We start from the raw sequence: 17,164 nt of genomic DNA on the forward strand, positions 1-17,164 counted from the left end.
TGGAAGCAAAAATGTTTTTGGAAACAACCTTTATGATTTGGTTAAATTGTTATTCGGGGGAGAAGTTTGATGTCAGGGAGATGTGTTGGATGCCAGCTAAATATTTGGGCAACAATTGAATAAACTGATTCGGAGGATTGGATGATTTTAAAACTGATCTAATTGACAATAGTATGGTTATAAAATCTACATTGATGTTAGACAATGATCCAAACAAAGGAGAGGAGGTGCTTGCATGGGCACCAGTTGCTAATAAAGAGCTTATTAGATAACCGCATGATTATGATAGCTAACAAAGAACAATGTAGATATCCTCATGATTGTAAGGATTGCTAACAAAGAACGATGTAAATTGTTTCAATATGTAGAAGCATAAATTTGGAAACAAAGAGTCCGAAGTATAAGCATTGTTTGCGGAAATTACGTAGATATCTTTACTACAATTTGCAACTCATATTTTTAGATCGCGATATTAAAATCCGCGACACTCCCGACCGAAGGAGCTAAATGCTTTAGTTCGTTGGACAGCTTTGGTTGATTGCTTCGCCTTATAGCGCTTCTAGTTCGTAGAGCAATTGGTTCTTGTTCATTGACATTTTGCACTGATTTGTTAAACATTGTTGGTTGAGGGTCAATTTCCTCACCTTTGACTTCCAGTGGGTATAACATATTCACCGGTCTGTTGAGTATTTTTCCTTTCGGTAATTCTATCGAGACACTTCTCACTTCTCCATCCTTTCCTGTTTTGATTTCTCTTATTCTGGCTAGTTTCCACATGCCACGGGGAATTTCTGGTTCATTTAGTAACACAATTTCTCCCTCGTGGGGAGTTCTTTTTACTACATCTCTCGGAGAAGAGTGTTCCCTTTGTGCTCTTTCTTTAAGAGTATTTAAATATTCCTCTTTCCATATTTCCCAGAAGGCATCGAGGGCCTTTAGTGTATTTGACCAGTATTGAATGAGTTTTTCTCTCGAATCCAATTTATGAGGGATAAAATCATCCATTTCATTCTTGTTTTTAGCAGGCATGATTAGATGCGCATTCGGTAGTATAAAGTCAATTGGACGCAATATGATACAATCATCAAAATTTACGTAAGTTAGTGGTCGAGTATTCAAAATACTTTCCACTTCCGCTACTAGCGTAATCAATTCCCGTTCCCATAATAACTTTCTGCCGATGGCTCTTTTCATTGCCCTTTTTGTTAACCCAATAAGTCGCTCATATACTCCTCCGTTCCAAGGCGCCTTTGGTATTATATTTTTCCAGATCATTTTCCTTTCCGCTAGGAATTCATTTAATTGTTGTTTCACAATGATTTTAAAAATTAACTGGAATTGACCAGCGTTGTCGCTTAAGATTAATTCTGGAAAGCCTCGTCTTGCTGTAAATCTTCTGAAAACATGTAAAAAGCTTTCGGCTGAAAGAGTTTCTACTACTTCTAGATGTACAGCTCTTGTTGTGAAACATGTGAATAGTGCTACCCATCTTTTTGTTAGCCCATTATCACTCCTGATATTCACAGGACCTAAATAGTCTAGTCCTACTCGCGCAAAGGGTCTTGATCTTGTGGTCCGAGATGCTGGAAGATCAGCCATAGTTGGTAATTTGAATGGTTTAGTTGTCCAGCGTCTGCACTTCATGCACTTATTCAAGATTCGTTTGACTTCCGTTCTACCTTTTGGGATCCATATCGTCGATCTCAGATTTGAGAGTGTATGAGCAATTCCAGCATGATACAGTTGTTCATGTCGTTGCTGAATAAAGAGTTCAGTTATGGTGTTGTGTCTCGGGAGATATATTGGGTGTAAGTTACTCTCTTTCATTTCAGAGTTAACTACGCGGCTTTTGTATCTCCATAGTTCGTTATCATAGAACAAATTCCATTTGATTATTTCATCTTTGGTAACTCCTTCTGACTGTGCTTGTTTGAATAGCACAATTTCTGACAACTCGTAATCCTGTGTTGTCAATATATTCTTTTCTTTCGTTGCCATCTTTAGCCAAGGAATTTCCCTTTTCATTGTTAATCTTATGAATTTCAGAACCCAACCAGTTGTTCTTATTAATCTTGACCATTTGCTAAAACGACTAGCATCTAAGATTCCGAAATGTTTGTTTATGATAATTGGTTCTGTGATGTGGGCCACAATTTCTTCATCCTGGTAATCCTCATTGTAATTGTATTTCCACTGTGGCCATTTTGATTCGTTTTCTGTTAACCACTTTGGTCCTTTCCACCAAAGATCATATCCTTTTAGTTTATTCGGAGAGATTCCTTTTGTAGCTATATCAGCTGGGTTTTGTTCACTTGGGATATATCTAAAATGGATTTTCGCCTTTCGTATTTCTTCTACCCTATTTTGTATGAACGTTGGTAGTAAACGGGAACTATTGTGAACCCAATGAAGCGCACATTGAGAATCGGACCATAAAATTGTTATCACGTCCTCAAGCTCTTTTTGTTTTAATACGAATTGTACCATTCTCACTCCGATGAGTATTGCCAGTAATTCTAATCGAGGTATTGACATTCCTTTAATTGGCGCAATTCGGGATTTAGCAAACACTAAGAATACTTCTCTTTCTTGAGTTCGAATGTATAAAGCTGCTGAGTATGCAGCAGTTGATGCGTCAGTAAAAACATGAAATTGTACTTGCTTGGAACAATTTGTTGTGAATCTTGGTAGATCCTTTAGTTTCTTTGGCCATTCGTTCGTGAGTAATTTCCACGTGGTTTCATCTTCCTCACTTATAGTTTGATCCCATGAAAGGTTCTTTTTCCACAAAGTTTGGAGAAACAATTTGAATCTTATCAGTATAGGAACTATGAATCCTAGTGGGTCATATTGTGAGGCTACGAATTGCAATACAATTCTTTTAGTTAATTTCTTACCAAACCATGGTTTTAACGTTACTTGAATGATATCTTGTTTGTGGTACCAATTGAGACCTAGAATTTTTTTAATTGAACTTACCTCTGCTCGATCTTGTACCGGAAGTTTTTCATTGACTTCTTGGTCGTTAGAGAGAAATTCCCGTACATTCATTGATGCTTCATTGAATATAATTTTAATTTCCTTATAATTGGAAAGAGCTTCGTTGGTTCCTTTGGTTGGTATTATAATGTTATCGACATAGAGATTTTTCCTTAACTCGAGTGCGATTTTGCTTTTACAAGTTTCCAAATGATAATTGAGTGTAGCGGACAATAAAAATGGAGATGATACAATTCCAAATGGAACTCGTTGGAAACGGTAACAACTTACGTTTTCTTCGTTAACTGGACTTCGAATGTCTTTCAACCAAAGAAATCGAGTGCAGTTTCTATCTGTTGGATGCAATTCTATTTGCAAGAACGCCTTTTCTACGTCTGCTATTATTACATTTTTCATTGTACGGAAACGTAGCAAAACTCCAACCAAATCAGGGAGTGTTATTGGTCCCCGATATAAAACATCATTTAAACTTTTCATTCCTTTACAATGAGCTGATGCATCATAAACTATCCTCAGATTTGTCGTGGTTTTATTTGGTGTTATTACTTCGTGATGAGGCAGATAATGAATAATACCAACTTCATTCATTTCCGATGACACTTTCTCAATTATATTGGAATTGAGTTGTTCTTCAATAGTTTGATTGTATCGACTTAGTAATTGAGGTTTCATTTGAAGCCTCCTAATTAACGACTTTAATCTTCCAAGGCAAAGTCCGAAATTATCGCTTAGTTTGTTCTTTGAATCTTTCCAAGGCCAACAAACTTGATATCTTCCCTTGTCCCTAGTGATAGTTTGTTTAAATTGCTGCAATGCTTTTTCATCATTGTCAGAGTTTATTTTGTCTTGTATACCCATTATTTCCAGTTTCCAAAAGTGATCTAAGTCTGGAATATTGACGGCATTGACTTGAGAAATCGGACTTACTGATGTGGTTTCTGAAATACTGTCGTGTATTTCATTTATATACCCACTTCCAGCTATTATAGGTCCAACCTTTGTATGGATCAATGAAAATCCTGATTTTAAGTTCTCTGCTTGGTCAAACTGGATAAACTTGAAGAAGTGATCCGCACCTATGAGTATGTCCGGTTGTTTCCATTTGTTTTTGAAATTACTAAACTGATTTCGTTTGTCTATCATCAACAATTCCTTTTTGTTTAGATTAACTACTTGCAATTCATTCGTCAAGTGGTTAACTGTTATTACATCTAATCGGATTATTTCTTTATTTCCAATTTTTACTCCGATTTCAGTTTTAGTAGTGATACACGTTTTTGGCGTCTTATCACCAAATGAAGCAATTTTTATTTCCATCTCGTTAGTTTCTTGTAGATTCAATCGATAAGCCAAATCCTTTGATATGAACGATAATTGAGAACCAATATCGAATAGAATTAAAGCCTTTTGTTGGATTTTTGGGCGATTTGGATTGGTTACATTTATTTCCTTACATAACAGTAAGGTTCGCTTTTTCCATTGATTTCCTTTTTCGGTAATGGAGTTAGCGATTGTGACTGAACCCAACCTTTCTTTGTTGGAATCCACTGCTTGCGTGAGTTCCTTGTAGTTGTTGGGACACAGTGCTGTATTGTGTGGACTTTTACAATGGAAACACAAAGGTTTCCCTTTTTTACAATCACTTGTTGCATGTCCTTTTCGTAAACATTTGAAACATGCAGTGATTTCTCTCAAACGTTCCATCCGGAGTTTGAGAGTGGGATAGATGTTACATTCATTGTTCCAGTGGTCCTTATTGCAAAATACGCATGGTTTCCTTTCCCCATTTATAGAAATTTTTCCTGGAACCTTTTTTGATTTGATTGTATTATCTCCCTTTGTTTGGTTGATTGTGGCGAAAGCTGACGTTTCGCCTCTAACATTATTTTTGTTTGTTTTCTTCTCCCTTGTGTCTGCTTGACTTCTAGCAACTTCTTCATTTCTTAGAACTAGTTTTGTCAGGTACTGCCGGATATCCTTAACTGACCAACTCGTCGAATCCTCTTTCAATTGGTATAATTTATCAATTATCCACGCTGGTAGTTTATTTTCAATTGTAATTTCGATGCTTGAATGCTCTAAATTTTCACCTATAGCTTCCAGTTGTCGAAATGTTCTCTCCATGGCTTCTATGGTTGCTTTCCACTCTCGGTCATTTTTTTTGATGGTATTCAACTCGTTGTAGAGTGATTTCTTTATAAGGAAAGGTTTACCATATTTCTCTTTTAGTAAACCTATTATAACATCGTAGTTTTCTGGCGCTATATCATAACCTCTTACAGATAACAAAGCATCTCCTTTAAGACATGATATCAGATAGTTTAACTTTTGAATATCTGGGATGCTTTGCTCATGGACTGCTGCCTTGAAACTACACCAAAATTGCCTCCACAATTTTGGATCCCCACTAAACGTTATTAGTGGTAATTGAGGAAGTTTTATTTCTGCTTGATTTGTGTGAATCATACTATTCTTTGGAAATGATTCTTTGACCTCTTCTTGTTTTAAATGTTGTAGTACCGAGCAATATTCATCAGTATGTATTTTAAGGGTAATAATAGTTTCTCTTGTTCTAGTGATTAAACTTAAAATACCTTGTGGATCGTCAACCATATTGGCGTATTTCGTCTCCTCTTCCTTTCTCCTCGTTGCTATTGTCAAGCTCTGAATATTATCCAGCCAATTTTGATTAGCTGTTTCGAGTAACCCAGCATAATATTCGAGATGTGCGATCTTCTCCTTGACGATTCGCAATTTAATTTCGTATTGATGCTGAAGTTCCCCTCGTGATAGTGTTTGAGACGGGGAGGTCAGATCGAGTTCACTTGCTTCTTTAAGAAGTTCTAGAGTTCTCGACTTCGATAATTCGCTTCCTTTTCTTATACTGTCGGACATGTCCCGGCTCGTGGCACCAAAATTGTAGTGGAAGCAAAAATGTTTTTGGAAACAACCTTTATGATTTGGTTAAATTGTTATTCGGGGGAGAAGTTTGATGTCAGGGAGATGTGTTGGATGCCAGCTAAATATTTGGGCAACAATTGAATAAACTGATTCGGAGGATTGGATGATTTTAAAACTGATCTAATTGACAATAGTATGGTTATAAAATCTACATTGATGTTAGACAATGATCCAAACAAAGGAGAGGAGGTGCTTGCATGGGCACCAGTTGCTAATAAAGAGCTTATTAGATAACCGCATGATTATGATAGCTAACAAAGAACAATGTAGATATCCTCATGATTGTAAGGATTGCTAACAAAGAACGATGTAAATTGTTTCAATATGTAGAAGCATAAATTTGGAAACAAAGAGTCCGAAGTATAAGCATTGTTTGCGGAAATTACGTAGATATCTTTACTACAATTTGCAACTCATATTTTTAGATCGCGATATTAAAATCCGCGACATTATCACTGTCATCATCACTATAGATATGTGTTAGAAATATCAATTGGTACTCATTTGACAGCTACCTTCATCACATCATATGTAGCAAAAAAATTTAATAAGCTTAATTTACACATGTACATAGCAAATTTGACAAAACAAATTTGAAAATGAAGTCCAAACCAAAGATTAGAAAGATTTGCTGAAATCATTGAAAATGTAAAAAAATTGAAGCAGAATGGAATAAAATTGTGCAAAAAATATCACAACTGCTTTGCATAAATTATTTGCAACAATGCGATATAGCAACTGAAATGGAATTATTTAGTGTATAGGATTAAATAGTGACTGCCATTATCATATCACTGTACGTATTTTTTATATCCTATTGTTATTACTATACCTGTGTTATTATACGTGGACATAGGTTATCAATCTACGTACTTTGCCACTCCCATCTGAATAAGCATTTATACATACAATTCTCCAACAATACCTAAACAGAAGTAATCAGGTAGCCCTGTCAAACTCTCCTACAAATTTCATTCAGTAAGTTCTGTTTCACTTATTTCGATAGTTACCACTTTTCAAACTTTTGAATTATGATAGGGATTTTGGATTCGATGATAAATTTTTAATTAATCTAATATATTTAGAAAAGCATTTACTTGAAGAAATTTCTCCTTTTCGCATTTTTCAGAATTGGAAAGAAGTTATTCATTGACATGCATTTCATCTATTTTTTTTTCTTCTTAAAACTGAGCAATATTCAAACCATCGTAAGTCCATTTAAAGTTTAAAAATACAATGTAGCGCTGCGATTTAAAATTTTACACGGTATCAGATTGATAATTTCATATCATTTGAGGTAGCGCAAACGGATCAAACAGAACCGTTGGATTTATCAATATCAAAAGTGAAAGTGAAGGGGGATGGATTACAAGGCTTATCAATGGAAAGAAAGGGTGAAGAAGAGATTGGATTACAAGTGCTTCAAACAAAGCCCTTGGATTTAACCGCTTCAAAAGTCAGTGATGAACGAATACCAATCGAAACAGTCATGAAAGTAATGAAAATATCAAAGCAGGAAAGTAGAACGAAAAAGAAGCAACGCCACGATGTACACCAAAAGCAAGAACATACGATGACTCATACCGATGAGAAGCCGTACAGTTGTCCGACATGCAAAAAGAACTTCACTGAGTCCGGCAATATGAAAAGGCATGTGATGAGTCATACGGGTGAAAAACCATACAGTTGTCCGATATGCGGGAAAAGTTCCACTCATCCCGGTAATATGAAAAGGCATATGATGACTCATACCGGTGAGAAACCGTGCAGTTGTCCAATGTGCAAAAAAAATTTCACTAACCCCAGTTATATGAATAAACATATGATGTTTCATGCCAATGAGAAGCCGTACAGTTGTTCAATATGCAAAAAGAATTTCACTCAGTTCGGGGATATGAAAAGACATATGATGATTCATACCGGTGAAAAGCCGTACAGTTGTCCGATATGCAGGAAAAGTTTCACTCAGTTCGGGGATATGAAAAAACATATGATGATTCATACCGGTGAAAAGCCGTACAGTTGTCCAACATGCAGGAAAAGTTTTACACAAAAACACCATCTACAGTTTCACATGGTAACTCATGACATGAATAGACCTGTTTACCACTGTACTGTATGCAGTAAAGATTTTCAGACAAAAAACGGCTTGAAATTTCACATGCAGAATCATTAAACCTTGCACACCTTTAAAAAAAGAAATGCTTTGCTATTTCTGTTGTCGTTGATTATTTATATTTTGGATTGATCAAATTCTAGTTACATATTCCTTTTTTTTGTTGACAAGTTGCTGTCGGTATCTTTTATCTTATATGCATATTAAGGTCATTTCCTTCACTGTTTTGTTTCCTGTAACGCATTTCTCAACATTAGCTTCATCCAATGATTTCATTTGCAAGTAGCCATGTGTGCTATGCACGAGATATTTGCAAATAAGTATCGATGTTGTTACATTACTAATAAAATGAAATTGCTCATATGTTTTCCTCCCTCGATTATTGTATGAATAAAATAGAAATAAATTTTTGGGAAAGAAAAGAATCATCTTAATCACAACATATCACTTCATAAAGTTATATGATTATGCGATTTGCAGTAAATCAGATTCATATCATTTACATTCTTGGCTGCATCTCACTTATACATTATTTGCTTTTATTTATTCATTGTTTGCTGCATAGTATAGGGTTGATTAGAAGTATTTTTATGCAAAATCTGTTGTCAGGAAGGTCCTTATGATCTCCAACATGCTGTAAATTTATGAAATTGTGGACTTAGTTGCAACTAGAAAAGTCGTACGATGGAAATAATTCCTTGTCCTCTTTTTTTACTTAAAACGCAGTGATGGAATCAGTTAAATGCAAAGTGGCAAATAATTTACACAGAGACAAATATCATTCAAAGTTAAAGAGTTTGTTGAAAGGTAAGAACTATTCAAATCAGGCTTCAAAAATTATTCTATTACCTTAAAATTATCTCGGATCTCTAAATGGATCAAAAAGGAAACGCAACAGCTTGCTTACTATAAATGTAAAAAAAAAAAATTTCTTTTAAACAGATTAAAATAAATGTGACTAATTCTTTAGAACTTAAAAAATAAAGAAATCATGGATGCCTACACTTTTGAAACCGGTTGGATCTGACTGGGATGTGTGCGAAAGTTGTTTCGTTTACAAACCTTTCTCATTTGGGTAAGTTTTTCCTTAATATTTTCAATTTTCAAATTCCGAAATCAAAAGTTTTCCAAATGGAAAGTTCATTTGTATTTTTATAATTTTTTCATGGAATAGATTTTTTTTACTAAGCATTAAATCATGATAGATTAAACCATTTTAAAAAGTCTGCTAAATCGTTTGTTCACTGACTGTAACAATTTATTAGCCAAAATAATGCAGATAAATTTCAGTTGATTGAATTATATATCGTTTACACTATATGTCGATATTCCATGTCGGAAAGAGGATGAAAGAAGAATCGTTAAAAGCACTGTTTTATACTTAGTTCAGGAATTGATGTGCCTCACTTTCTATGTGCTCGTTTGGACGATGACTTCCTATATTTAATATATGTCGACTAGAAAAAATGTTAAATCACGGTTTGAATTTGTCAAAATGATGCTTGGAATCAACGACTGCCTACATTTGACTTATTCTCTTTTGCAGGTTATTTGAATTTGTTAAATTTCAATTAAAGAAATGAAAAGGACGTATGATAAAAATTTATAAAATATATCTTGCCACCATCCTTGTTTATAAGAACAAATTGAAGCCTGTCTCTCTTAAATTCTACAATGAGGAATTGCAGATAATTCCAGTCCGACTTTTTCGTGTAAAGCCATTAGGCAATTCTGTTGGCTACATAGCATAGATATCAAATCGATAACATCCCGTTCAGCATTTCAAATGATGCCAACCACATTGTGCAACGTTATTGGACGGAACTAACGTTGCTGATTACTATCAGTAAATGATAGGACCTTTGCCATCGTCCTTTTTCCTTCATAGTTTCATTACGGTTGGCATTTGAAAAGTTTATAAGTACTGGAAATCATCAATTAGAATTCATTTGACAGCTATCTACATCACATGGTGTTAAATATGATAACCGTAAAAAGAATTTAATAACCTAATTTACATACAGCACAAAGCAAATTTGAAGCTGAAATTATTTAGCATTTATAAATCAATCTTATCAATTATAAGAGATGCAGCGGTGTAATTTTCCATTCTTGCTAATAATCCCAAATATTTGAAAATGTGGAAAAATTGAAACAAATGAAATCATTGGATGAAGCTAATGTTGACAAATGCGTTACAGGAAACAAAACAGTGAAGGAAATGATCTTAATATGCATATAAGATAAAAGATATCAACAATATCTTCTCAACAAAAAACGAATATATAACTACAATTTGATCAACAGAAAAGATAAATAATCAACAAAAATAGAAATAGCAAAGCGAATTTCTCTTCTTTAAAGTGCGCAAGGTTTAATGATTCCGCATGTGAAATTTCAAGCCGGCTTTAGTCTGAAAATCTTTACTGCATACAGTACAGTGATAGACTGGTCTATTCACGTCATGAGTTCCCATGTGAGACTGCAAATGGTGTTTATGTGTGAAACTTTTCCTGCATATCGGGCAACTGTGCAGCTTTTCACCGTTGTGGATCATCATATGTTTTTTCATATCCCCGAGCTGAGTGAAATTCTTTTTGCATATTGAACAACTGTACGGCTTCTCATCGGCATGAAACATCATATGTTCTTTCAGATTACTGAACTGAGTAAAATTCATTTTGCATAATGAACAACTGTACGGCTTCTCACGGGTATGAGTCATCATATGTTTTTTCATATTACTGGAGTCAGTGAATTTTTTTTTGCATGTCGGGCAACTGTACGGCTTTTCGCCGGTATGAGTCATCATATGTTTTTTCATATCCCCGGACTGAGCGAAATTCTTCTTGCATATTGAACAACTGTACGGCTTCTCACCGGTATGAGTTATCATGTGCTGCTTCATACTAGCGGTGTTAGTGAAATTCTTTTTGCATATTGAACAACTGTACGGCTTCTCACCGGTATGAGTCATCATATGTCTTTTTAAATTCCACAACTGAGCGAAATTCTTTCTGCATATTGAACAGCTGTACGGCTTCTCACCTGTATGAGTCATCATATGTTCTTTCATGTTTGATACTTCCTTTCGACATATATCACAACGCTTCTTCGTTCTCGCCCTTCCTTCTTGCCTTGATAGTTTCACTACTGTTTCGATTGGAACGAGCCGTAACAGTGGTTTTATTCGTTCATCACTCACTCCCTCCACTGATAAACTTTGTGCCCTATTTCCTTCCTTTTTTGCTTTTGGAGCCGATAAATCCAAGAGCTTTGTTTGCAACACTTGCAATCCAATTTCTTCTTCACCCTTTCTTTCCATTGATAAGCCTTGTAATCCATCCCCCTTCACTTTCACTTTTGATACTGATAAATCCAACGGTTCTGTTTGATCCGTTTGCGCTACCTCAAATGATATGAAATTATCAATCTGATACCGTGTAAAATTTTAAATCGCAGCTTAAAATAATTTTATTTTCGTATAACCTGATTAACTTTTCTATCGCATAGAAATATATTACTGGTTTATACAAAACGTTTTCTACTCCTGTCGTCATAGTATTTCATTTTTGAAAGAACCCAGTCGTTAGCTACTTGAACGATCGACTTGGTAGTGGTCGAAGCTAAATATGAGGAAAAAGGAATAAACGGAAATGTAATGGAATGAATAAACCAGTAAAATCATTTTCAAAAATCAAACATTTTTAAGCGATGACATCTTTCATGGCATTATCGCTGCCGAATAATAAGCAAATTATTCATTGTTTCTCAATTTCATATATTTGCAGCATATTGGAAATCATAAAAGAACTTCCTGATAGCAGATCTTACATAAAAATACTAAATTTTTACACTATGCAACAAACAACGAATAAATAAAAGCAAATAATATATAAGTGAGATGCAGCCAAGAATGTAAATGATATGAATCTGATGTATTTACTGCAAATCGCATAATCATATAACTTTATAAAGTGATATGTTGTGATTAAGATGATTCTTTTCTTTCCAAAAATTTATTTCCATTTTATTTATGCTATAATCGAGGGAGGAATACATATGAGCAACTTCATTTTATTAGTAATTTAACAATATCGATACTTATTTGCAAATATCTCGTGCATAGCACATATGGTCATATACAAATGAAATCAATGGATGAAGCTAATGTTGAGAAATGCGTTACAGGAATCAAAACAGTGAAGGAAATGACCATAATATACAAAATGATTAAAAAAACTAACTGCAACTTGTCAACAAAAAAAGGAATATATAAGTAGAATTTGATCAATACAAAATATAAATAATCAACAGCAACAGAAATAGCAAAGCGCATTTCTTTTCTTTAAAGTGCGCAGGGTTTAATGATTCCGCATGTGAAATTTCAAACTGGTTTTAGTCTGAAAATCTTTACTGCATACAGTACAGTGGTAAACAGGTCTATCCATGTCATGAGTTACCATGTGAGACTGCAAAGTGTATCTTCGAGTGTAACTTTTTCCGCATATCGGACAACTGTACGGCTTTTCACCGGTATGAATCATTATATGTTTTTTCATATTACCGGGTTCAGTGAAACTTTTCCTGCATATCGGACAACTGTACGGCTTTTCACCGGTATGAATCATCATATGTCTTTTCATATCCCCGAACTGAGTGAAATTCTTTTTGCATATTGAACAACTGTACGGCTTCTCATTGGCATGAAACATCATATGTTTATTCATATTACTGAACTGAGTAAAGTTCTTTTTGCATGTCGGACAACTGTACGGCTTCTCATCGGTATGAGTCATCGTATGTTCTTGCTTTTGGTGTACATCGTGGCGTTGCTTCTTTTTCGTTCTACTTTCCTGCTTTGATATTTTCATTACTTTCATGACTGTTTCGATTGGTATTCGTTCATCACTGACTTTTGAAGCGGTTAAATCCAAGGGCTTTGTTTGAAGCACTTGTAATCCAATCTCTTCTTCACCCTTTCTTTCCATTGATAAGCCTTGTAATCCATCCCCCTTCACTTTCACTTTTGATATTGATAAATCCAACGGTTCTGTTTGATCCGTTTGCGCTACCTCAAATGATATGAAATTATCAATCTGATACCGTGTAAAATTTTAAATCGCAGCGCTACATTGTATTTTTAAACTTTAAATGGACTTACGATGGTTTGAATATTGCTCAGTTTTAAGAAGAAAAAAAAATAGATGAAATGCATGTCAATGAATAACTTCTTGCCAATTCTGAAAAATGCGAAAAGGAGAAATTTCTTCAAGTAAATGCTTTTCTAAATATATTAGATTAATTAAAAATTTATCATCGAATCCAAAATCCCTATCATAATTCAAAAGTTTGAAAAGTGGTAACTATCGAAATAAGTGAAACAGAACTTACTGAATGAAATTTGTAGGAGAGTTTGACAGGGCTACCTGATTACTTCTGTTTAGGTATTGTTGGAGAATTGTATGTATAAATGCTTATTCAGATGGGAGTGGCAAAGTACGTAGATTGATAACCTATGTCCACGTATAATAACACAGGTATAGTAATAACAATAGGATATAAAAAATACGTACAGTGATATGATAATGGCAGTCACTATTTAATCCTATACACTAAATAATTCCATTTCAGTTGCTATATCGCATTGTTGCAAATAATTTATGCAAAGCAGTTGTGATATTTTTTGCACAATTTTATTCCATTCTGCTTCAATTTTTTTACATTTTCAATGATTTCAGCAAATCTTTCTAATCTTTGGTTTGGACTTCATTTTCAAATTTGTTTTGTCAAATTTGCTATGTACATGTGTAAATTAAGCTTATTAAATTTTTTTGCTACATATGATGTGATGAAGGTAGCTGTCAAATGAGTACCAATTGATATTTCTAACACATATCTATAGTGATGATGACAGTGATAATGTGATAATGAATAATGTTTAGAGGAAGAAAATTAATGATGACTATTTGATCATATTTTTTTTTTTGATCATATTAATCTGTCATCTATTAATCTAATATGTGAAGATACCTCAAAGGAAACCAGATGTTGTAATTCATGGCGAAAATAAACAACTGATTGTTTATTGTTTATGAAATGATAATATTGTAAATGATTCAACAAAGAATACAAAAAAGGTATTAACTAATGTTATTACAAATTTTTTCATTTTATCAAAAGCTTTATTTCTTTTATGGTAGTATTATATAATGTAAATTGCAAAAACTACAGAAAGTTAGTTGTCAATCTTGAATTAAATGGAAATACAAAGAGATTATAAATGAAAAGTGATTTGAAGACTAGGCTTTGATAAAAAAATACAATAATTATAATAACCCTTATAATCTACTAAATACCAGATGAAAGCCATGACCGAATTTGAGCAGATCATGTACAATGCAACTAAAATAAGTTCAAAACATATATTTTTTAAAGTGTGTTACAGTTTTCTAATATTGCTGGCATTTAATTAAAGCATAATTTAGCAAAATTAAAATTTATTTCCTTATTTAATCTGCTAAAACTATTTGAAATTGCCAAATTTTCATAAAGTTCCATATATAAATTTATAATTAAAATTAATTTTGAAGTCAAAAACGAATTGAGAAAAACTCGAAGTATGCGGAGTATGTAATAATTACTACTATGTGTGCATATCTTTATATTACCGTTTGAGAGAGGCAAATTTGGTATTAGCTCCTTCCTCTACAAGCTCGGCAAACACTTTCTCTCGTAATGTGTCAAACACTTCCACACCTTTTTCTCCCATATCTTTTAGCTATGTTACAATTACTACCTATTTTCCATATTTAAAAAAGATTATACAAATTCGATATATGGATCCATATTCAAATTTGTAATTAAAATTAATTTCAATGTCAAAAATTAATTGAAATCATCACTAATTTTAACCTCGTTAATTTATGCATTAAAATATTGCTCCAAAGTGAAATTTAAAAAAAATTTTTTTTCTGCATAAATTGTCAAATGTCCACCACAGAATGTGGGCAGTTCATGTGCAAATAAAATAATCAATTAGGTTAAAAATATATATATAAGGTTTAATGATTCTGCATGTGAAATTTCAAGCCGTTTTTTGTCTGAAAATCTTTACTGCATACAGTACAGTGGTAAACAGGTCTATTCATGTCATGAGTTACCATGTGAAACTGTAGATGGTGTTTTTGTGTAAAACTTTTCCTGCATGTTGGACAACTGTACGGCTTTTCACCGGTATGAATCATCATATGTTTTTTCATATCCCCGAACTGAGTGAAACTTTTCCTGCATGTTGGACAACTGTACGGCTTTTCACCGGTATGAATCATCATATGTTTTTTCATATTACCGGGTTCAGTGAAACTTTTCCTGCATATCGGACAACTGTACGGCTTTTCACCGGTATGAATCATCATATGTCTTTTCATATCCACGAACTGAGTGAAATTCTTTTTGCATATTGAACAACTGTACGGCTTCTCATTGGCATGAAACATCATATGCTTTTTCATATAACTGAACTGAGTAAAATTCTTCTTACATAATGAACAACTGTACGGCTTCTCACGGGTATGAGTCATCATATGTCTATTTATATTGTAGGAGTCAGTGAAATTCTTTTTGCATGTCGGGCAACTGTACAGCTTTTCACCGGTATGAATCATCATATGTTTATTCATATTACTGGAGTCAGTGAAATTCTTTTTGCATATCGGACAACTGCACGGCTTCTCACCGGTATGAGTTATCAAATGTCCTTTCATATGTGTTACTTCCTTTTGACATATATTGCAATGCTGTTTCCTTCCCGCCCTTCTTTCTTCCTTTGATAGTTCCATTACTTTCATGACTGTTTCGATTGGAATTCGTTCATCACTGACTTTTGAAGCGGTTAAATCCAATGGTTTTGTTTGAAGCAATTGCAGTTCAATTTCCTCTTCATCCTTTCTTTCCATTGATAAGCCTTGTAATGCATCTCTTTTTTCTTTTGATATTGATAAATCCAATGGTTCTGTTTGATCCGTTTGCGCTGCCTCAAATGATATGATATTATCAATTTCACACTGTGTAAAATTTTAAATCCCGACGGTATTGTAGCGCTATGCTGTATTTTTAAATTTAAGTACTTACGGTTGTTTGAATATTGCTCAGTTGGAAGACGAAGAAGAATAAATAGATGAAACGCATGTCAATGAGAATAATTTGTTGTTAATTCTGAAAAACATTTAAATTTACTGACGGTTGCTTCTAAAGAATAATATCGCTGCTGTTTGACAAATGAGCAAAGGAGATATTTCTTCAAGTAAATGCTTTTCTAAATATATTAGATTATTTACAAATTTGTCATCTAATTCCAAAATCCTTGTCATAACTCAAAAGTTTGAAAAGTGGTAGCATCTGCTATCGAAATGAATGAAACAGAACATCCTGAATGAAAACTGTAGGAGAGTCTGACAGAAGCCAACCGATCAATTCTGTTGGGTATTGTTAGATAATCGCATGTATAAGTTCTCATTCAGATGGGAGTGGCAAACTATACGTGTATTGATAACTTACGTCCGCGTATAATAACATATTTATAGTTATAATAATAGAATATATATTAGTGTATAGTAAAATGACAATAGCAGTCATTGTTTAATCCTTTATACTCAATGATTTCTTTTCAGCTTCTGCATTGGTTGTTATAAATAATTTATGCAAAGCAGTTGCATTTTTTGTGACATTTTTTGCAATTTTATTTCATTTCATTTCAATGTTCCCAGATTTTCAAATCTTTGGGAATATTAACGTGAGTGGAAGACTGCTGCATCTTTGGGAATATTAGCGTGAGTGAAAACTGCTACATTTTGTTGCATCTCCTATAATTGGTAATACTGATTTACAAATTCATCCAGTCTTTCGCTCGGACTTCATTTTTAAACTTAATTTTCAAATTTGCTTTGTGTTAGGCTTAAATTATGCTTATTAAAATTTTTTACGGTCATCGTATATAACATATAATGTGACAAACTTAACAATCAAATGAATACCAACTGAAAAAAAAAAGACGATAGTAAAGTCCTATCAGTAATCAGCAACGTC

At 33.7% G+C, this 17,164-nt stretch overlaps 2 protein-coding genes across 2 annotated transcripts; one reads left to right on the forward strand and one right to left on the reverse strand.

Moving 5' to 3' along the window:
- Positions 1 to 6,096: 6,096 nt before the first annotated feature.
- Bm10584 (Serine/threonine protein phosphatase PP1-gamma catalytic subunit, putative) lies at positions 6,097 to 8,137 on the forward strand (the record flags this gene model as incomplete). Its single annotated transcript, XM_043082348.1, has 2 exons — positions 6,097 to 6,150; positions 7,259 to 8,137. The coding sequence occupies 2 exons, from the start codon at positions 6,097 to 6,099 to the stop codon at positions 8,135 to 8,137; spliced, it is 933 nt and encodes a 310-aa protein (XP_042938282.1).
- A 2,314-nt stretch (positions 8,138 to 10,451) lies between these two features.
- Bm17812 (Uncharacterized protein) lies at positions 10,452 to 16,267 on the reverse strand (the record flags this gene model as incomplete). Its single annotated transcript, XM_043082349.1, has 4 exons — positions 10,452 to 11,486; positions 12,541 to 13,152; positions 15,241 to 16,113; positions 16,211 to 16,267. 4 exons carry the CDS (start codon positions 16,265 to 16,267, stop codon positions 10,452 to 10,454), a joined length of 2,577 nt encoding a protein of 858 aa, XP_042938283.1.
- Positions 16,268 to 17,164: the final 897 nt, after the last annotated feature.

The sequence above is a fragment of the Brugia malayi genome, assembly GCF_000002995.4.
Source record: "Brugia malayi strain FR3 genome assembly, contig: Bm_v4_Chr4_scaffold_001, whole genome shotgun sequence".
NCBI lineage: Eukaryota > Metazoa > Nematoda > Chromadorea > Rhabditida > Onchocercidae > Brugia > Brugia malayi.